Below are 21,999 nucleotides of genomic sequence, written 5' to 3' on the forward strand. Positions count from 1 at the left end.
CTTAGGAAACGGGGAAAAAAAAAAAAAAAAACTCCCCGAGCCTCAGTTTTCTCGTGTTTAAAATAGGGACTAATCAGCAACACTTCCCACCAGGGTGGAGTCTGTCTTTCAGTTCTCAACAAATATTTGAATGCCTAATGGTTGCTAGGCACTGATATGGACATCAGGGACGCTGCCCTGCATAGCAACCCCCTACCCACCCCCCCCCAACACACACACACAATCTGAACTATCTTAAAGTGCTACTGGAGAGCTGGACAACAAACACATGAAAAAATCATTTCAGCTATGCTATGGAGAAATATGCTATGGAGAAATAAAAAGGGATATTAGGATAAAATGGCAAGGGAGAGGGGCCACACTGGGTGGAAACACGGGGAAAGTCTCTCTGGTGGGGTCAGTGTGTGATGACCTTCATGTCCCAGACAGACAAAAACAGACACAAGGTGTGCATGTGATAAACGGAAGAAATAATCTGGGCCACACCAGCTAAGGACAACACGCCAATTTAAAGTTGTCTCGGCTGGATCTTCAGAGCAAGGGGAAGGAAAGTTAGCAGGGATTATAAGGAACTAGTCATTCATATGTATTTGGGGCAATCGGATCGAGCCTGGAAAGAAATTACTTAGAATTCTGGCTAAGATTTACAGTTCTCAAAGAAGGAGCTTAAACTCTAGGCGTGTTTACAAATAAATTATTTCAGGGCCTAATAAAGGCTGCTACATAAAACTAGAAAGCTGCTATAGAAAAAGTTACCAAGGGACCAAGGAAAGCCTCTTAGAGAGGGGACATTTGAGATGAGATATTCCATGGGGCAAACTACGCTAAGCCTTGGGAGAAGCATTTAAAGAATAAATGACCACTGAAGCAAGAACTGGGAGGTGGGCTTGAACTAGGCATGTGTGAGAGCAGAAAGATCAGTCTGGTAGGAATGCAGGGGCAAGGGAGAGCATTGCGCCTGTGTCTTAGTGCGCAAAAGATGCCCCGGAGAGGGAAGGCTGCACCTGTGGAAAAGGCAGGCAGGTAATTAGTTCAGGGATCCCAGGCGGTGATGGTCAGTCGACAGGTATACGAATTCAGAGATAATGGAAGTGTAATGAGCTGGATGTGGGTCCGGGGGTGCAGGTTTCTAGTGGCTTGGGGGTTACGATAAGAACACAGGGGTTTGAGGCTATAATTAGAGTCAGCCATAAAGGGCTAAGGCTCACACCTGGAAGAACAGACTTATAGTAGTTTCACTAAGGAGTATTCCTCAGAAATAGAGACAGAAGTACGAATCCAAGCTTCCCCATAAATCTAGTTTCCTTTTCCATAGCCCTCACAGTGCTTGGCTTCGCACCACCCTATGTGAGCATTTCCTGGTCATTTGTAGGTGTCCTTCTGAAAACCAACGAGTCTTCTACAGCAGGTCAAAGCCTGGTTCAAACACAGCATCCCTTGCTCTCACCATTATCCTTCTGTTGAACACACATGAGATTGCATAATCCTATTTCAGTAACCATGGCAACGGTTGACTCCTCTAGAGATAGCAATTGATTGCAATCTCTAAATCAGAGATTGCTAACATGACTCCCCGCAGGAACCTGGAATGGATTTGTGAGAAGCAACGGGGTGTGACAGGGAGGGGTGGGAACTCTGGCAAACTGTAAAGTACTGGGACAATCAAATGTTACCGAACCACAAATTTTTGAGCTCTCTGAGTATAAAATTATAATCCACAGCCCATAGTTAGCTTGGAGGGTACCATTTGCTGCCGTTTCCAGGTATTTTTTGTGTTAACACTCCGAGCAGCCAGGTCTTTGCTATCAGTAGGCTAAGATCTGGTCTTCCTACCGCCTAGGTCTCACAACCTGAACTTCATAACATTCAGACGGCTCTTGGCCACTTCCAGGCTGTTTTGGCATTTTCTCTCTAATCTGCTCTGCTCAGCAACTCACAAACCCTCTGCAAATTCGATAAACTGAGATTTCGAGCTTTTGGTTTTAAGCCTGGGAGTAATGAACACACCAAGCAGGACAGGACAATGCGGGGCAGGGGCACTAGTAAATGAAATTCTTTTGAATCTTCATAAGCCAAGTGAACTCATTTTCTGAAAAGCCCCCACTAGTGCTAACCACCTCCACCTCTACTCCCCACCCCAAACACCCCATCTCCACCCAAGTCCCCTGAATCAGAGATTTTTTTTCTCCAACCTGGCTGAAGTAGATCCCTGTGCTGCAGCTAAGCAGATAGGGTGTCACTTTACAGATGAGAGAAATGTGTACCTGGTGCCTAGAGACAGTGACCTCATAAGGTGACTGACTCCGCACCAACAACATGAACGCCTCAGCAGTCGGCCAGCAAGGGCTGGAGCACGGTGTCTGAAGCTGCCCAAGCCCTCCAGTCAACTATGCTTTCTTCCCATTTCCTCTTCATGTTGCTTACTGCCTCAGGTGAGTGTTTCTGACTCTGGATACCTACGCCTGACAGTTGGATTGTCTTCCACTGGGCTCCCTTTGTATTCATTCTAGCACTTTCTTAGGGTTGGCATTTTGAACTCCAGCGCTCCCTGGTTGTACCTCATTGGATAATCTACCTTCTTATCAAAATATTTTCATACATGTGGTTTATAAGTGGGAATAGGGCAAGTCCTCTGGGAGACAGTGACCATCTCTGCCAGTATCTGGTGTCTGGAACCTCAGAGGCAAACTTCCACGGAAGCTTTACCTATAAAACCTCACAGTGATAAAAAGATCTATGTGGTAATATATCTTCTGTAATAGCAAGAACTAGGGGAAACAGCATCAGTAGACGATCAAAATGACTGGTCCTATGTTCGTGATGCAGTGTCAAAACAAGGTACTTTGGTACACAGGCAAAATGGTTTGGAAGTATGAATTCAAGAATGCCTCTTTTAAATGTTTATCTGATTCATAATGAGGTAGACAGAGAAAGTACTAGAAACACATATACTAAGAATTTAACAGGGATTATTTTTGAGGCTCCAGGTAGAAATGAAAGTGTTGGAAAATTGGGGATGAAAAATAGGTAATTTAGCATTTACCTTATTTTATATATTGTCATATTTGATTAACATGAGTTTTATTTTACATAAAAAAGCATGTACCAAGCCTTAGAAATACTTTAAATTATTGATTCATGTTGAAGTGATATTTAAGTACTTTGAATCAAGTAAAATTACCTTAAAATAATTACCTTAAAATAATTAAGAACCTTCAACACCGTGGTTCCTAGAAAACATTAAATTGCACTTTGGATAGACTTTTAATAATTATGGAGTGGGCAGACTACACTTCAATGCTGTGGACAACCTTACTTCAGTTTCAGTGCCCTTTATGCATGGGTGTCACAAAGAAAGCTGTCATCTAAGGAAGTTTAAGTTCACAGAAACATGGTTAGAAAAATATGTAAGTAAACACCAGTAAGCACATACAAAGTATTGCCAGAGCGGCCCTTCCCCAAAACTTTCTAAGGACTTTTAATCCTAGAAGGTCTCTACATAAATGTTTCTTATATGAATTTTTTTTGTTGTTATTGTTGAGAAAGGGCCTTACTGAGTGACTCTGCTAGGTAGAGTGGCCTTGAATGTCTTGAAATCCTCCTGCCTCTGCTTCCTGAGTGCTGGCTTAAAAGTATGAACCTGTTGACCGCTGCTGACCTATGCTTTTCTGACTTGCTTTCCTGTGAAACCAAATTCTTCATTTTTGACACAAAATATATTGAAGAAAAAGTTGAAAACCAATGGATTCCTCATGGCAAGGGCCAGTGAGGCATTCCTAGATACAGAAACAAACAACTAGCTACATGGCCCAACCTGCAGAATTGAACAGCAAAATCTGATCCCATTACATGACACATGGTGACAAGTTTTCAGGTGTGTTTAATGTCACATAAATTTACATAACTAGTGAGGAAGAACCACTTCGTTGACTGTGTCAGTCATCCGGTTAACAAGTATTTCCTGAGTGTTTGCTGTGGGCAGACATTCTTCTTGGGCCGGGCATCCAGCACAGGGCAAACACGTGACTGCCTCTGATTCTTGAAGCTTGTATTGAGGAGGAACTGTAAGAGACAGTACCCACAGTGTGAACACATTGTTGTTTGTCCAGAGAAGATCTCAGGCATGGTGGCTTTTTGCCAGCAACATGAAGCAGATGGATGAGCTGTAGATATCCTGGAAGGAAGCATTTAGGATTTCCTCGGTACACGTGAGGAGCAAGGGAATCAAACATGAGGTCAGATAAAGCAAGATCTACCCTGGAGATTTAACATTTTTATTTCATTCTTGGTTGTATGTATGAGTGTTTGCCTGCAGTACACATGTGTAGGTCAGAGGATAACCTCTGATGTTGGATCTGCCTTCTGCCTTGTTTGAGGCAGAGTTTCTTTGCTGTTTGCTGCTCCATTTGCCAGGCTGCCTGGACTGCTAGCTTCTGGGTTCTCCTGCCCCTGTCTCTCACCTCACATTAGGAATGCCGACATTATAGACGGGAGCGCACACAGTGGGCTTTAAGTAGATTCTAAGGAACAGAACTCACATCTTGATGTTTGGGCAGCGAGTGCTGAACTCACTGAGCCATCTAGCCCTGCCACCCGAGCTTTAGGGGCCAGCAGAAGAACCCGACTTTTTGTTCCATGATGGCCGACTCTCAGAAAGGCAGTGCCATTGCCTGACGTGGGCTTTAGCACATTGCTGTCTCTGCTCTGGGGAACTCAGGCATGTAAATTACACAGATTAATATTTTCTGACATAATATAAATAATGCCTGCATTCAGTTTCTTTTGTTGCTGTACTAGTTTGTCAAACATCATACATTGGTGGTTGGATGTCTGGCATGTCTCAAAGGGCTAAAGAGAAACTTTCACAGAGTTGTGCTCCTGCAGGGGGCACCGGGATAGGTCCACTTCCTTGCCATTCCTGGTCTTTAGAAGCTGTTCATCTCATCTCTGTTATCAAAGTCATTAGTGACTCATCTTTCCCATTGTTCACATTTTTTTTTGCTCTCTTTTGCTTTCCTCTTACACCTTAAGGTGGAATGGGCCAAGACAGCTTCTTCCCTAAGAACGTTAGCTTACTCATGACTTCAAGGTCTGTTGCGCCACAAGAGTGTGCTATATGTTGTGGGGACTAGGAGCTAGGTATTTGCTAGGGCAAACGGGCCTTTCGGTCACAAGTTCCAAATGTTACTAAATCATCACACACACACACACACACACACACACACATTGTCAGCATTCACACACCTCTAGAACGTGTATTTTAATCACAGAGAAAAAGTTCTGAAACAGAGAAAGGGAAATCTGTCAACACAACTGTGACTTGGAAGTTTTCAGACAGGGTCTTGAGCAGACAGACTGAAGCACAGCACGTACTTGAAAGCTGGAGGAGAGAGAATTACGAAATCCTGGTGCCTGCAGAGAGCCTGAGCCTTTAGAAATAGATTCAGAACCTACAAAGGTCAGAAAAGGCCTCTTTGTAGTACAGGCACGTGAAGGCTGGAGGACACCATTGAGCAAAAAGGTCCAGGTGTGGGCATTTGGAAGCGGCGTCTCTGCACACTGAAACAGGAAAGTCTAAAATGGAGTTTCTACACACTGGTGACATCCGCCTCGTGCCTCTCCCTGAGTGCCAACCTGGAGTGGTAATGGAGAACAGACGGAGATGTAATTAGTTCCCTAACACCTGGCCTGCCTCAGCATCCAACACTTAACCAAATAAACTGGAGTGGTAATTTTGTTGACTGCCAACCCCTTATTATTTAACGCGTGAGCAAAGTTGATTTCTCTTGCCTTCTAAGTGAATCAGTCTTAAAATCATCTTTCCTTTTATTTGTAAACTCATATCATCTGTGACTAAGGACCTTTGATTTTTTTTTTCCTGACTGTATCTACTTTATCTTGTTTCCTTATCTTACGGCTCTGGCTCGGACTTCAGTTACTATATTGAGGGAAAAGTGAAGGTCTCTGTCTTAGTCCTGATTTTAGCGGGAATTCTCTGGTGTTTTTCCACTTACTGTGGTGTTGACTGTGGGCTTATTCTGTATTGCCTTCATTCTATTGAGATATGTCCCAATATTCCTAGATTTGCCAGAACTTTGATTATGAGATATTCTGGATTTTGTCAGAGGTCTTCTCTACCTCCAATGAGATGATCATGTGATTTCTGTCTTTGAGCCCATTTGTGCGATTAATTACATTTATTAGTTTGCATTTGTTGAAACACCTTTCATCTCTTTTGATGCATTCTTGAATTCGGTTTGCAAGTATTTTATTGAGAATTTTTGCCTCCATGTTCATTGGAGAGACCGGCCTCTAATTCTATTTATTATTTATTTATTTATCTATGTGTGTGTGTGTATGTATGTATGTATGTATGCATGTTGGGTCTTTGCCTGACTTTGGTGTTATGGTAAATACTGGCTTCAGAGAAAGAATTTGGAAGTGTTATTTCTGTTTCTATTTTGTGGATTCTTTGAGGAGTAGTGAAGTCAGTTTTTCCTTGAGGTTCTGGTAGGGTTTTGTACTGAGTCTTTCCTTGAGGCTCTGGTAGGATCCTGCTAAGTCCCTTTGACCCTGGGGTATTCTTTATCTTGGGTGATGTTTACCTATGGTTTCTCTTTGCTTGGTTGCTGTGGGTCTGCTTAAACTCTGTACTGTGTCTTGATTACACAATAGGAGATCATTTATGTATAGAAAGGTATTCATTTCTTTTTATATTATCCAATTAGTCAATTATAGATTTTAAAAGTATGTCCTTTATAGTCTCTGAATCTTTTCCAGCATCTGTTATCTTTCCCTTTTTAATTTTTAGTTTTATTAATTTGGGTCTTCTCTTTCTTTTGATTAATTTTTGCTAAAATTTTGTTAATTTTGTTAACATTTCTAAAGAATAAACTTCATTTCATTGATACTTTGTATTATTTTATTTTTTTATTTTTATTTCATTAATTTCAGTGCTAACTTTGATTATGTCTTTCTATTTACAATTTTTGGATGATTTTCTAGTTTTTTAAAATTCCTCCGGGTGCATTAAACTATTAATTTGAGATCTCTCTTTTTTTTTTTTATGTAGGCACAAAGCACTGTAAACTTCCTTCAGGAAGCCTTCACTGTGTCTTTGACTTCAGTATGTTTCATTCCATTCTAGCAATTTTTAAAATTTCCTTCTTCTTTCTCCCCGACTCCATTATCATTCAGTAGTGTGTTGTTTGGTCTGTACACTTTCTGTGCACGGCGTTTCTGTAGTGCATTCTATTGTGGTTAAGAGAGAATGCTGAAGGTTATTTCAGTTTTTCTTTATTCTTTGAGACTTGCTTTGTGTCATAATATGTGGCTGATTTTGAAGAAAGTTTCATGGGATGCTGAGGAGAAAGTGTGTTCTTTAATGTTTGAGTGGAATGTTTTGCAGATGTCTATTAGGTCCATTTAATTTATGATATCGTGGACACCTCTAGGTTTGGGAAAGTTTCTTCTTCGGTTGTACTGAAAATATCCCCTATGCCTTTGTTACAATATTTATCTTCTATACCCATAACTAAAAACTTAGGTCTTTCACGGTGCTCCCAAACTCTCCCATGTTATGTTCATGGGAGAATCCAGTAAAACGTCGTGTTGATTTTTACTGAGCCATCCAATTCCTCTACTTTTTCCTATAGCCTCACTCTCTGTTTTTGACATGACCTACTCTGTTGGGGCGGCTTTCCACTTAGTTCTTAATTTGCCTTATTGAGCTTTCATTTCCAGCATCATTTCAGTTTGGCTTTTCTACAGCAATTTTTTTTAAAAATTTAACTTTCATATCTTGGGTTGACTCTCTTATTTAATTAATTTCTTTTTGTGGGATGCTCTTTGCATTATTTGTTCATAGTTATAATTATTTTTTTGTCTGTAAGATCCTCCAGGTCATTTTCAATAGTATTTATTACTACAGGATTAGTAACTTTTGATGGTGATGTGTTGTGCTTTTTCATCTATTTTTATCTCTGTACTGGAACTTGTGTGTCTGAAGTAGTGTGTAGTTGCCTATGTCTTTTTGATTAAATAGTCTTCCCTATTTCCAGGTAGACATGTACAATGTTCAGGACTTCATCTGAGGGTTTGAGACCTTGTTTTATCACGTGGAACTTGTGTTGAGGATTCCTGGTTTTCTCCCTAGACTTTTGAAAGTCTCTGCTTTTGGCCTGAACAGTATTCAAAGGGCGGCACATTCCTTGCTGGTCTTCTCTGCTGTCTTCTAATGTGTAAGAGTAAGGCTCTGAGTGGAGCAGGCTCTGTTTAACCCAAGGTTGGGGACAGCAGATGTAGCGGAACTGGGTGTGTACTCAGGAGGTCTGTGGGAGGGATGAGGCTCCTCCGGTCATCAGGCTGGGGTCTGCAGGGTGAACTGTGCTAGCTGAATGAGGTGCATGACTCCAAGTGGCCTTTAGGTAGTAGGAGCTGGTATTTGTTGTGGATGGTGCTAGCTGTATGAGCTGTGCAGATCTACAGAGTTCTCTGATGGTGGCGTGGGCTGGGCTGGGCAGTGCTACCTGTGAGGTCTGGCTCCGTGATGTCCTCATGGCGTGGCCTAAAATGGTCATTTTAAGGGTGGAGAGGCAATGGTTTTCGTTTTTCAGGGTGCCAATTTATGCTTCTCGTTTTCCAAAGTTTACCTTAACTAAAAACAGGAGTCAGTTGAAATTAAGGAGAGGAAACAAGAAAACAGAGACTCAAAGCAGGCCACTTCAGTTAGGTGTGTAGTAGCTAGTTGCTCTAAACGCATTGTGAACTTTAGTGTTAAGTAACTTCTCAATGCTGCATGGTGGATGATACCAAAAACAACATTGTTTGGAGAATGATTATCCTTTCACACGGTGTTAATAAATATATAGTGAGTTGTCGTAAGATGAAATTTACAACGGCTCTGGCTATGAATGGGAAATCTATATTAAGAACAGTGGCCAATGATCCACATTGCTTCTCTCTTAAATATGGATGTCTGGATGCCCATTGAGGTTCAGACAAAGGCGTTTCTTATGAAGTGACAACGGTTGGTATCCAGCTTTAGGAAGAATCAGTTGCTTGCCTAAGTGTTCCTATGGCTAGTGAGCTGCAAGACTGGGACCTGAGCCAAAGTGTTTGTGAAATTCAAGAGTGCCCCTTTAATCAATTCCCCTCCTCTGCCCTCAGAGCTATTGTTATCGCTTTGTAGATGGGTGCATCTCCCAAATTCGATGTTCTGAGCTTATGATTTTCCAGCTTTTTATCCCTCCCAATTTACTCTAATTCATAAAATAATTTCAATAGTTTAAGAGCATGGGATATGAATCTTGCAATTTTGGGTTAAAATCCTAGTTCTGCCATTGGTTAACTGTGTCACACAAAGCCCTTTCTATGCCATTTATTTTCTTCGGCATAAAACAGAATTGACAGTAATTGTCACAAGCTAACCGGTTGTCTTGTGAGCAACAAAGAGTCCCAGATCCTCAACAAGCCTACCAAGCCAACTCAACTTATTATCAAGAATCCCCCTGCCCCAAAATGTACTCAGTATGCCTTGTGCTTTTCCTCCGTGGCTCCAAATAAGAAAGATTTTGGGGAGCCTCACAGAAATCTTCATAAGGTATGGCTTTGTGTTTTCTCTAAGGTGTTCGAGCTGCTCCAAATTTTGTTGTGGAGAATGCTGGCCCTCTCATGGAAAATGCCTCTGCTCACACGCGGGTGGCCACGGTCACTGTGTCTCTCTCACCTCATACTTCTCTGTTTGGCGATCCTGTTATTCTTAACGCCAGTCCTGTGGTGCATCCTTTTGTGCTGTCTCGTAGATCCTCGCATCTGTGGGATGTAAGTATGGAAGCAGATAGTATTAGCACACCTCAAGAGAGCTCAGTGATTCTATTTTCTGTCTTACTTTCTACTGATTGTTTAGTTTGGGGTGTGTGTGTGTGTGTGTGTGTGTGTGTATGTGGTTTATTGTCTGTTTCAGCCTTTTTTTTGACAGAGTTTCTCTCTGTATGTAGCCCTGACTGCCCTGGAACTGACTCTGTAGACCAGGCAGGCCTTGAACTCACAGAGGTCCACCTGCCTCTGTCTCCCAAGTACTAAGATTATGCAATTAAAAGTTGGCCTTGAACTCTTGATCCTTCTTTATTGGCCTTCCAAATCCTGGGATTATAGGCCCTTTTGGATGCCTTTAACTAATTTAACATTCCACTCTTTGGGACCTTATGATGTGTCAAATATTCTCAGAATCCTTGCAAATAACAAGGAGCTCCTGTTTTACAGGTACTTAAGGGGATCTAGCCAGATGAAGGGAAGGCCTCATTCTCCTTGGATCTACTTGCTTGCAGGAATGCATGTTAATTAAGTGAGCACACACAAATATAAAATCATAAATACTACCTGAGCAATGTAATACAAATTCTCAGATAGGTGAGAACGCCAAAAAGGGACATGTGATATAGTCAGGCTTCCCCCGAAACAGAATTTATATGAAAAGGGGTCTGCAGAATGGGCAGGAGTTGAATAAATGAAGGAGAAACCATTATAGGTCGTGGGCCAAGATCCTGATAAGGAAGAGGGACTGAAGGATCACTGTGACCAGATCTCAACAGGGAGTGTGGTAAGAAACCTGATTGCCAAGAGATGAAGGACAGTTTGTGGGGCCTGGGAGATATGCGGGGAAGTACTACTTATTATCTCAATCTAAAAATAAAGCTAATTCTCCTACTGGGGTGACACTCAGACAAGTTAGTGCTCATTATAAGAGATTTGGGTTCCCTAAGATCAAGGTTACTCAACCATGCTGCAAAGCTATTGCATGCTTAGCATTCTGCACTGATCCCTGACACCTGAAAGAGCATTTGATGCAATAGCATCTTCAGACACAGTTGAACTGCCCTAGGCTGGTTTGGTTCCAGGCTGTGGTTCTGTCTTGCATCCAACCAGGCCTTCAGGACAGTGACTGGCAGAAGCATCTTCCATCAGGCCAAAATGAAGCAAGAGGTTCAGAAGCTTGAGCCCATGTGCACATTTTAAGAATCCTATCTACTAAGGTTGTTGGCTGAAGCAAATCACATGTCCAAACTATAGGAACTGCGAAGTCACATGGCAAAGGACACGAGTATAGAGAGGAGCAGAGTATCAGAAACATAAGAACTGTAGAGTGTGGCAGAAAAGGGACAAGATCTGCCAATGCTTTAAAAGGATCCACTTGAAGCTGCTATGGGCACATACTCTAGAGCAGTGCTTCTCAACCTTCCCAATGCTGCAACCCTTCAATACAGTTTCTCATGTCGTGGCGACCCCCAAACATAAAATTATTTTCGTTGCTACTTCATAACTGCAATTTGGTACTGTTAATGAATTGTAATATAAATATCTGATATGCGGGATGTCTGATATGTTACCCCTGTGAAAGGGTTGTTTGACCCCCAATGGGTTGCAACCCACAGGTTGAGAACCACTGTTCTGGATGGACAAGGGTAGTATTGAACAGGACCTGGGATATCCTTACCACATCTTGGGATTATCAGCCTTCTATGAATTTGGTGTAAAAGGCTATCTTGTTCTTGTTCTCCATTCAGCTTCTGTTATGTGTTCAACCAGTAAAATAGTGCCAAGACTTGGTAGTCTTGCTGATCACTGCTTCTTGGTGTTATAATCATGGGGTAAATGGAGAAGCCTCCTTTTCCTCTGTGGCTCCTCTGGTTATGAGCAATATAAACCCGGGTAAATTTCGTGACTTTCTCTGTTTCTGCTGTTTCTGGAAAATGTGAGGATCAGTGATCATATTACCTGACTTGGGATGATAAAGCCGTTCTGTGAGATTAATTTATGTGCAGTTCCATGCTGCTGCTCAGGCCATTAGAAATGGTTGATAGCTAGTATTTGTTCTAAATACATATATTTATGAGCCATCACTCAGCTAGGTTACAAATACGAAAAAAAGAAATGTAGCCACATAATTAAAATGATATTCTCACTCCATGTGGAAACACACACCTTTAATCCCAGTACTAAGGACTGAAGATATAGATTCACCACTGAGGCTGCCTGACTACATGGTGAGGCCTTTGGTTTGGTTTTGAGACAAAATCAAATTGTCAGGTGTGGGGACTCACACCTGACATTTGAGAGGCTGAGACAGCAGGATTGCTTTAAGTTTAAAGCCTTGTTGTTTTCCAAGTTGAGCTATAGGTCTACCGGGGCTATTGTATGAGGCCTTGTCTCAACAAACAGATTAACCAACCAACTAACTAAAGCAAAAAGACCAAACACAAACAAAAAAAATACAGTCTCACAGACTAGCTCTAGATAGCGTTAAAATCAGTTTGTTTATGAGCGATCTTCATAAAAGAAGCCTGCAAATGAAGATCCACCTTTACTACTGTGCAGCAAAAGAGAGCACACTCTGTTTTACTTAGGGCTTTACATATGTATCATTATCCTTTCTTCTTCCCTATATACATGAAGCCAATAATTTGATCCTCTTTATTGCGCTCTGTTTATAATTTTAGTTAATCATCACTGGAGTGCCCAAACTGGACTTCGAGGCCGTGGCACTCTACTCCTTGACAATATTTGCCAGAGACAGCTCTGAGGCAACAGCATCACAGACCCTTTTCGTCCAGATTGAAGACGTGAATGAGCCACCTACTTTCACTGGGTCGCTTGCCCAGGAAGATCAAGGTACCAAGAGTCTGTTTGGGGGAGAGGAAGCCCTGTGAACAGAAATACATCTACGTCTTATGCGTTTTTTATTGTCCCTTGGCTCTAACGCTAAAGGAGAGTGATAATTGGCAACAGTTGTGCTGATATGATGGCTCAGCAGGCAAATGTGTTTGTAAGGCAAGTCTGATGACCAGAGTTTGACCCTGGAACACACAGAAGAAGTAGAGAATTGATTCCTGAAAGGATCTCCTGAACACCATACATGTTATGACATATGCATCACCCCCCCACACATGCACGTATGCACAAACACACACATACTAAATAGCTGATATGAAGTGAGCCCTGACTATGTATAAGCACCATCGTGAAAGCTTTAAGTGGATTGTTTTGTTTAGTGCTCACAACACTGGAAGTAAGTTCTTCTGTTCCCTTAGTCCCGCTGCACAGAAAATAGACTCTGGCGAAGAAACTTGCTCAGCACTGAAAACTATCCATGTATTTGATCACAGTGTACTAAAATCAATATCTTAAATGTGTCTAGTTGTTAAACTAAAGGTGTCCTGAGGCTGGTGGTGATGTCTTTTTCGCTCCTTGCTCTCTCACCATGTAGGTGGCTCTTTCTGTCACTCTTGTCTCTCTTTCTCCTTCTAGGAAATCAAATATTTAATTCCTATTTGTGAAAAAAATCCATACTGTTCATAGGGATTCATAAGACATAAAATGACTCAGATGGAGATACGCCTACTAACTGGACTGAGCTACTTCTTTTGTGAACCCCATTCTCTTCGTTGCTGTCTTAGATGGGAACTCCCCCCCCCCCCCCGGGTTCATGTGTTTCAATAGTGGTTCCAAGTGTGCGCACTGTTTTGAGAGGTCATGAACCTTTGGGAGGCGGAACATTGCTGGAGGAAGCAGATCACTTGAGGGCTTAAGGTTTACATCCCATCCATTCCCTGTTCCCTGTTCTATGGAGAAGTAAGGAGGTAGAGTGTTCTCGCTGCACACATCCACTGACATGGAGCCTCCTGCTACCATTCTCTCTTTTCATGACAGACTCTATCAACAATTAGCCTGAACAAATTTATCTTCCTTCAAGTAGCTTGTTGTCAGGAATTTAGTCATAGCAAGGAGAAAAGTAACTAACAAAACCATTGGTCCAACAGAGATGTCAGGTCTGCCTTGATGCATGTCTTAGTTAGGGTTACTATTGCTGTGATAAAACATGACCAAAAAGTAATTTGGGTAGTGCGGTTGTTTGAAAATAAAAATGACCCCCAAATGGAATGGCCCTCTTAGAAGCTGTGGCCTTGTTGGAGCAGATGTGCCCTTGTTGGAGGAAGTATGTCACTGTGAGGTTGGGCTCTGAGGTCTCCTTTGCACAAGCAACATCTAGGGAGACAGAGCACTTCCTGCAGCCTACGTCTCAAGATGTAAAACTCTCAGCTCCTTCTCCAGCACCACATCTGCCTGTGTGCTGCCTTATCCCACCATGATGATAATGGACTGAACCTCTGAAACTGCAAGCCATCCCATTAAATGCTTTCCTTTGTAAGAGTTGCTGTGGTCATGATGTCTCTTCACAGCAACAGAAACCCCAACTAAGACTGAAGTTGGTACCAAGGATTGGGGTGTTGCTGTGATAGGTTGGACCATGCTTTATTTGAGGGCATATGGACTTTGCATCTGTGGCTCAGAAAAGCAGTCAAAAGCTTTGCATGCTGATAATGGACCAGTCTAGTATGACCATGGAAAACGGGGGTGCTGAGTGTGACCCGAACTGTGGGTGCCTGAATCAAGAGGTTTCAGAGGAGAAGACTATTAGTACCTGGCCATTCTTGTGATATTCTGGTGAAGAATGTGGCTGCCTTGTGACCTTGTCTGCAAAGTCTGCCTGAAGCTAAAGTGAAGAGGTTTGGATTAATTCTGTTGGCAGAGGAAATTTCAAAACAGTCTATATGGACACTGTTGGGTGGTTACTACTGATAACGCTAATGAAGATTTATAATGAAAAGGAGTAAGCTGAGCAGGGAAAATTACAAAATGTAAAATTTGAGGAGAGACCACCAGCAAGTGGAATAGAACTAAGTCCTGTGGTGAAGAAGATAAACAGATTAAGAAATGGAATAAAGGCTGCGATGACCTCAGGTCAAGATTCCACCCAGCTAAATTTCCAACTTGTGTAAAGGAATTAAAGAAAAGTTTAGAGCCAGGTGTGGGAGTGCACACCTTTAATCCCAACACTGGCAAGACGGAGGCTGGCAGATCTCTGAGTCTGAGACCAGACTGGTCTACAGAGCAAGTTCCAGAACAGCCAAGTGCAGGCAGTGAAGGAAGCCATGGAAAACTGGAACCGCAATCAGGCAAGAGCCTGGGGATTAAAGAAGACACAGAGACATGGGTCACTCTTGGAGCAAAAATGCCAATTTTATTCTGTTCCCAGGCAGCTTATATAGTGCTCTTCTTGATTAGTGGCCACGCCCTAGCTCTCAGGATTTTCTACTGCAAGCTCACCAGAAACCACTTCCTTGTTATCAGGAACTCCTGAGGGTTTCATGCTCAGAGCAGCTGCAAGCATAGGTTAACAAGTTGTTTGCTCCAGCAGGCAAGAGGTCATAGAAAGTTCAGGATCTGAGGGTCTACAGCCCCTAATATAAAACAGAAAGCTGGTGAATGTCTCTGAAACTGGTAGCCACTCCATTAAATGCTTTCCTTTATAAGAGTTTCCCTGGTCATGGTGTCTCTTCACAGAAACAGAAACCCTAACCAAGACAGGTAGTAAAAGGTTTATTTGGCTTACACGTCTGCATTGTAGTACATCACTGAAGGAAGGTTGGACAGAAACTCAAACAGGGCAGTAACCTGGAGGCAGGAGCTGAAGCAGAGGCCATGGAGGGGTGTGGCTCTGTTTCTTCTTCCTTAGGATTGTGGGCTGCATGGGTCCTTGAGGGTAGAGGGAGCAGAAGTGGGGAACAGGGTTTGGGATGGCTATGGGTATGACAGAGACAGCCTTCTGGGAGACGACTTGGTGAATCAGCTCAACTTTATTCCACAGTATAGGAAATACACAGGATTGGGAAGCCTGGGGACAAACCCTAAGTTGCATTACATGGCAAGCTGCTATCACAAGGCTTCATATGTAGCAAGCAGTAAGGTCAGGGCACAAGTCTTCAGGAGGAATATGGGTCAAGGGTCAAGCATCTGGCTAAGAGACAGCTTTCAATTATATAAGGGCCATCCTCTGGGCCCAGGGACATTCTCCAGATAAGGGCAGGTTGAGGCAGGAAGTTTCGCTGGGAAGGAGGGTGTTTCCATGTTGCTCTGCTTTTGGAAAAAGCTGCCAGGCCATAACAGACTGCAGCGTTGACCAGTTATCAATGCCTTCCCTTCCATCAGAGGGGGGCTGCTTACTGGCTTATTCAACATGGCTTGTTTTCAACCTGCTTTCTTATAGAACCCAGAATCACCAGCCCAAGCACAGCACCACCTACAGTGGGCTGGGCCTTTCCCCATCAATCACCAATTAAGAAAATTCCCTACAGCTAGATCTTATGGAGACATTTTCTCAACCGAGGTTCCCTCCTCAGATAGCACTAGCTTGTGTCAAGTCAACAAAATCCTATCCAGCACAATGCATATGGCATTTGGAAGTGCCAGATAATTTTGTGCACACAATCAGTGTGCCATGAATGTCAGAGTCTCTCCTTTTCCTCCCCAAACGGGATGAAGCCTTGGAAAGACTCAAGGTCAAACCATGCTTGTTTGGTTTCTCAAACAGTGAGCCAGGTGCCCGAGTGCTTGTGGGGTAAGCCACAAGGGTTGTATGTTGGAAGTGTAGGCCCATGTGGTTATGGTCCAAGTAGACCTTGCAGACCTCCCTGGTATCCAAAAGTACTGTTTTCTTCCCCAAATGGGGCAGCAATACCTATGGATATTTCCTTCTGGATTTAAGAGTCTTACTGTTCCCAGCTTTTTTAATCCCCTAAGGACGCGTACATTTGCAAGCTTGCACTTACTGCTACTATCTTAAAACATGTAGCAGGTGGGCATGTGGCTCAGTGATAGAACATGTGCTTAGCATGTGTGAGCCCCTAACTTTCTCCACAGCATACATGGGAATAGGAAAAACTTAAGAAGAAAACAGATATTGAAACAATGCTGATGTGTTGGCTCTATAGTCTTGGGTTTGTTTGTAGTTTTTAAATCTCAGTAGAACTAGAATGATTAAAACCACCAATGATGTTAAGTGCTTAGCTATTAGTAAGCCTTAAAATTGCCTAGTACTGTTACTTAAAATTAGAAATCTCCTTCCTATATGCATGAATGATGATGATAGACAATGCAGCGTGGTCCATAATCATCATTATTGTTACGACTAGCTTAACTGGAGTTACTGTATAAAGCATCTCTCTGTACTGAGTAAGTACAGTACTTTAAGATTTTAATTTTTATTGTCACATATTAATTATATGTAATAATGGGTTTATTGTGACATTTTCATACTTGTACATGACATATTTTGATCACGTTTATCCCATTATGCTTTATTCACACATAACTGAATGCAGTGTTTTGGGATTTAGTACTGGTGAGACTAAGAGAATCACTCACATCTATTGTACTCTTTTGGGCAGTCACTGAGATTTACATCACAGAAGACACTGCTCCTGGCACCACCATTTACAAAGCAGTGGCCAAGGACCCAGAGGATGCTGTGTTGGAGGTAATTTGTGTTTTGGAATAAAGAATATCAATGCCTGCTAGTTTGTATATGATTACATTTAAATGTGAAAACATAAAGACAATCAAGTTATTTATACCCTCCAATTACATCCAATAATCATCTTTGCCTTATCAGAATATTTCAGGTGAAAACTATTGACGTTATCTAGGTGATTTTTTTTTTTTTTTTTTTTTTTTTTTTTAGTTTTTCGAGACAGGGTTTCTCTGTGGCTTTGGAGCCTTTCCTGGAAATAGCTCTTGTAGACCAGGCTGGCCTTGAACTCACAGAGATCCGCCTGCCTCTGCCTCCCGAGCGCTGGGATTAAAGGCGTGTGCCACCACCGCCAGGCTAGGGGATTGTTTCTATACTACCACATACAGTTCTGTATAGGCAGACCAGCCTAACTCTCAGGTACTAAAGAGGTTGATATATTTAATTTTTAGGGACCTTGGCTACACATACTGTAGAGAAACAAACCCATCTTTCTGAGATTAATGTGTATTTCAAAACCTTAGGTCTTATTCTCAGGCTTCATACAAAGAGGGAAGAGACGCGGAACCTAAAGGTTTAAGCTTAACTTCTGACTTGACCAACAGAGGTCACTTACTCCTTCCGCTTTGCTATTTCAATGGTAGAATTGTGGAAAGGCCACGGGCCTGCTTTATCCTCTCTTGTACGGCTCTCTCATTATAATCAAACATCGTAAAAAATGTGAACGCCGCTTTCAAAATGTTAAACGTTTTGTAAATGGCAGGATTTATAATACCGTTTTAATTTTTGATGCTGTATGAAATGATTATGGCATTAAGCCAGGATGTTTTTGACTAATGGGTTGATAGGCAAGAATAACAGGTTTTAAATATTTAATCTTGTATCTCTTTTCCAAACTGGCTAAAAAAATGAGAGGCTTGTTTATGTTGATATTGTGTTTTCAACATTGACAAATAATTGGATTCTTCTCAAGGCAACTGCGTCGTACAGAATTTTATTTATGCAGTAAATGGCCACTCAACATCTGGCATAGTGTCCACATGGCTTTTAAAATTACAATGGAACACTGTGCTTGTCAAGATCCCTCCCCACACATTTGTCTCTTCCTCCTCCCAAGCACAATTCCACCTCCAGGATGGGACTAGAAAGGTCACAGTTTGCTTTACAACATGCAATTAAACAACCTAATCATGCATATTGCTCCAAATTAACACGTTCCAGATTATAGTATTAAATCCAGTACCTAGCAACCATGGCTACATAGGAAGCAGACAGTCTGCAGCAATTACTTCCTCAGGGGTCTTCATGATAGCTCACCACATTTTAGTATAGAGAATCTGTGACATAGTTTCAGTTGTGACCCTAACATGCAATTCAAATGTCTCACTAGCAGTTAAACACAAGTAATTAATTTCAAGGGATGGACTCCTTGTCGCTAGCTCATACAGATTAAACACTTCTGGTCCTGGCCCTATACTTTTCTTAGAAGAGGATTGATTCCTGGAACACATTTGGAAGGCCCGTGTAATGTTCTTTGTGAATTTCACCAAACATGGAATGGCATTTCAGTAATGACACAGGCTGTGGAAATTTCCCTTTAGACACCCTCCTACACAAATCCTCTGTTACTGTAGATTAGACCAGATGTGTTACTTAAATACTATGACTGGAGAGTTTGTTTGAACCTTTCTATTGACTCAGAGATAAACTTGCTCTAATGTGAAGAAGAGGTCCGACAGAAAGTGATGATTACATTCATAACTGTATCATGATACGCATGTACCTTCATGATTGAATCACCATGGTATCGTTAAAGTAGACACTGCCATTCGCTATGCTGTAACCTAGTGAGCCAATAACAAATAGACAAAGGCATTTGCTTAAGCAGGAAGTTGTAGAGTTAATTCAACTCCGTGTCCACCTGTCTCTAAACCTTGTTTTTTCTTAGCCCATCAATAGTTCCCAAAGTGTATTTTATAAGGCATGAGTTCTATCACATACATGATGAGAGAAATGAAAGAACACATGACCTCAGGATCTTACAAATGTCATCTTCATAGCTTTTTAAAAAACTTATAATGTGCCGGGCGGTGGTGGCGCACGCCTTTAATCCCAGCACTCGGGAGGCAGAGGCAGGTGGATCTCTGTGAGTTCGAGGCCAGCCTGGTCTACAAGAACTAGTTCCAGGACAGGCTCTAAAAAAGCTGCAGAGAAACCCTGTCTCGAAAAACCAAAAAAAACAAAAAAAAAAAAAACAAAAACCTTATAATGTGCAGTATATTAAATGCTCACAGAAGTTGTCTAATAGAGATTTGCTTAATAAGTCTTGTTTTAATTATCACTAGTCTTACAAATGTGTCATCTGATAATATGTTATGTAATGTTTAATTAGCATTTCGTAGTATAAAGTTTATATTAGGTCTTAGTATAAAAACAGGCATAATGTGACCTAGGATTGGCATCATTGTAGTGATGAAAGATGAAGTTTTGGGTGAGGATGTTGTTTACAGACCAAATGTTAATGCCCTGAGGGTGGATTTCATCCACCTGTAGGCCCACCTGGAGTTCAGGACCTGACGTCTTCCCGTTGCGCCACCATTGCCGAGGTCTATATTAAGGACATCCAAAAATACTGTGCCGCAGTAGACATTGTCAGACACTGAGAAAGTGGGACTAATCGTCTTTATAATAAAGAACATCTGAACAAACAAAAACAACATCTTCTTGGGGCTCCTCCAGCCACACTGCTGCCCTAAGACCTGGAGGGACTAGGAAATCCGTTTTACTGCAGTTTAGCTCAGCTTACCTGGAATGACAGGTCAGAGCCTGCAGGAAGACCCATAGTCATTATTAGAGGCTGAGTGTGAATTCACGCGAGAGTGAAAAGCTGGGAACAGTCTTAGGCAGAAACACATTTTCGTGGGTTTTAAATCAAGGAACTCCTCCGGATTTTCACAGTGCACACCCACCAAAAACACCTTGTGTGTCTAGCAGAGTGGTAAAGGATTATCTTGGAAAAAAATTCCTACAGCCCTTCTCTATGCAAAGCCTATCTCTCCAGATAAGAGAAGGGAGATTCTGATAAAGTTTTCTCCACTTGGAATATACATTCATATTTATATATGTTTATGTATATACACACATGTATATGCACACACATGAAGAAATGATATCTTGCCATACCTACAGAAGAATAAAGATAAAAATCACAACAGACTTCTCATTCAAAAACATGCAAGTAAGGAAACACCGAAATTTTATATCCAGCAAAACTATATCAAGTCATGAAGTTGAGTACCTTAAAAGTACTGATATGAAATATACTTATTATAAAATATAGATACCATCTTAATTTTTAAAAGGTAGAAATGACTTCTTAATATGAAAGCAGGCATTCTCAACTAACACATCTACTCTTCACAACGTGCTAAAGAATTTCATGCATGGAAGCTCATCAGGAAGAGAGAAATGTCATAATCAAAAACATGGACCTATGTATTTCTTCTCATAAGAGAACAAATGAATGGAAATGTAAGTATTTTCCATTTTTCATTGACAAAGGATCAGTTTCATGGGGCGCTGATAGCATAGGGAAAGTAAAATGGGAGATGACAGCCTATGTTACAGGAGGGAGGAATTAGGAACTCTCAGTTACATGTTGCCTGCACCACCTGCACAGTGATACAGTATTACTTCTAGCTGCATGTGGATTAGTTGAAATGTATATTGGGAACACAGAGGAAACAACTGAAAATCTTGTAACTGATACATTTTGGGAGAAAATAAAACAATGCAAAAATATTCATTGAGAACACTAAGGGAGAGAGAGAGAACACCTCTAGCTCATGGAAAACAACTATGACAATTTTAGATATTAATTCAAGCAACATAAACATTCAAAGAACTCGTCAGAGTGAATTAAGAGAGTACAGGCTCAGCTTTATGTTGTCTATATGAAACCTATTTTAAATACAAAAACTAACAATGGTTCACAGCAAAACGATGGAGAAAAGATGCAGCCTTCTAAAGTGAGCCAGGCAGATATACTAATAAAGCAATGTTTATTGAACAAGCCAAGGATGTCTTGATTTCCTCCAAGGGTGATTAGAAGTTGACATAGAGACCCCTCCTGTCTGCATGGGTCACATTCACAAGGCTGGCGGTGTCAGATGGTGATGACTGTTGGCTATCACTTGAGATGAAACTACTCTCTGCATAGATTATCTAGATGGCTCACTGGTTTTCCCCAGCTCTGCCCAAATAGGCTATACCACACTCCAATCTCATACACAAACCTCCCCACCTCAGCACGAGACCTCCTCTTTCCCAGGAACGTGGTAGTGGTAGCACAGCTGTTGGGAGTCACTGTGTATCTTTCTTATTGCATCAAAAGTTAATTGAAAACCAGAACACATTGTCTCAATTCCATTCTGCTTTAAAAAAAAATCTTTTTTCGAGCAATATAAATGTATTGGAATAAGAAATGGGGGGGGGTAGAATATTTTATTCAACATTTATTGGGTCATTGCCCTTTGTAATGGTGAAATAAATGTATAGCCCAAACAATAACTCTCTAATGTGTCTTGCCTAGTGTGTTTATGGGAACAGTCAGTGAGCATTGGGTGACATAGGTC

The 21,999-nt window shown here is 41.6% G+C and overlaps 1 protein-coding gene across 1 annotated transcript in view; it reads left to right on the forward strand.

Annotated features, from left to right (window-relative positions):
- Positions 1-2,389: 2,389 nt before the first annotated feature.
- The window catches only part of LOC119827103 (cadherin-related family member 3-like), a 72,579-nt gene continuing 52,969 nt past the window's right edge, over positions 2,390-21,999 (forward strand). Inside the window, exons 1-4 of the mRNA XM_038348546.2 lie at positions 2,390-2,432; positions 9,626-9,822; positions 12,498-12,669; positions 17,286-17,374. Of these exons, the coding sequence (XP_038204474.2) occupies positions 2,390-2,432; positions 9,626-9,822; positions 12,498-12,669; positions 17,286-17,374 (501 nt within the window). The remainder of the gene's footprint in view (positions 2,433-9,625; positions 9,823-12,497; positions 12,670-17,285; positions 17,375-21,999) is intronic.

This window comes from Arvicola amphibius, chromosome 12 (assembly GCF_903992535.2).
Source record: "Arvicola amphibius chromosome 12, mArvAmp1.2, whole genome shotgun sequence".
In the NCBI taxonomy this organism is placed as follows: domain Eukaryota; kingdom Metazoa; phylum Chordata; class Mammalia; order Rodentia; family Cricetidae; genus Arvicola; species Arvicola amphibius.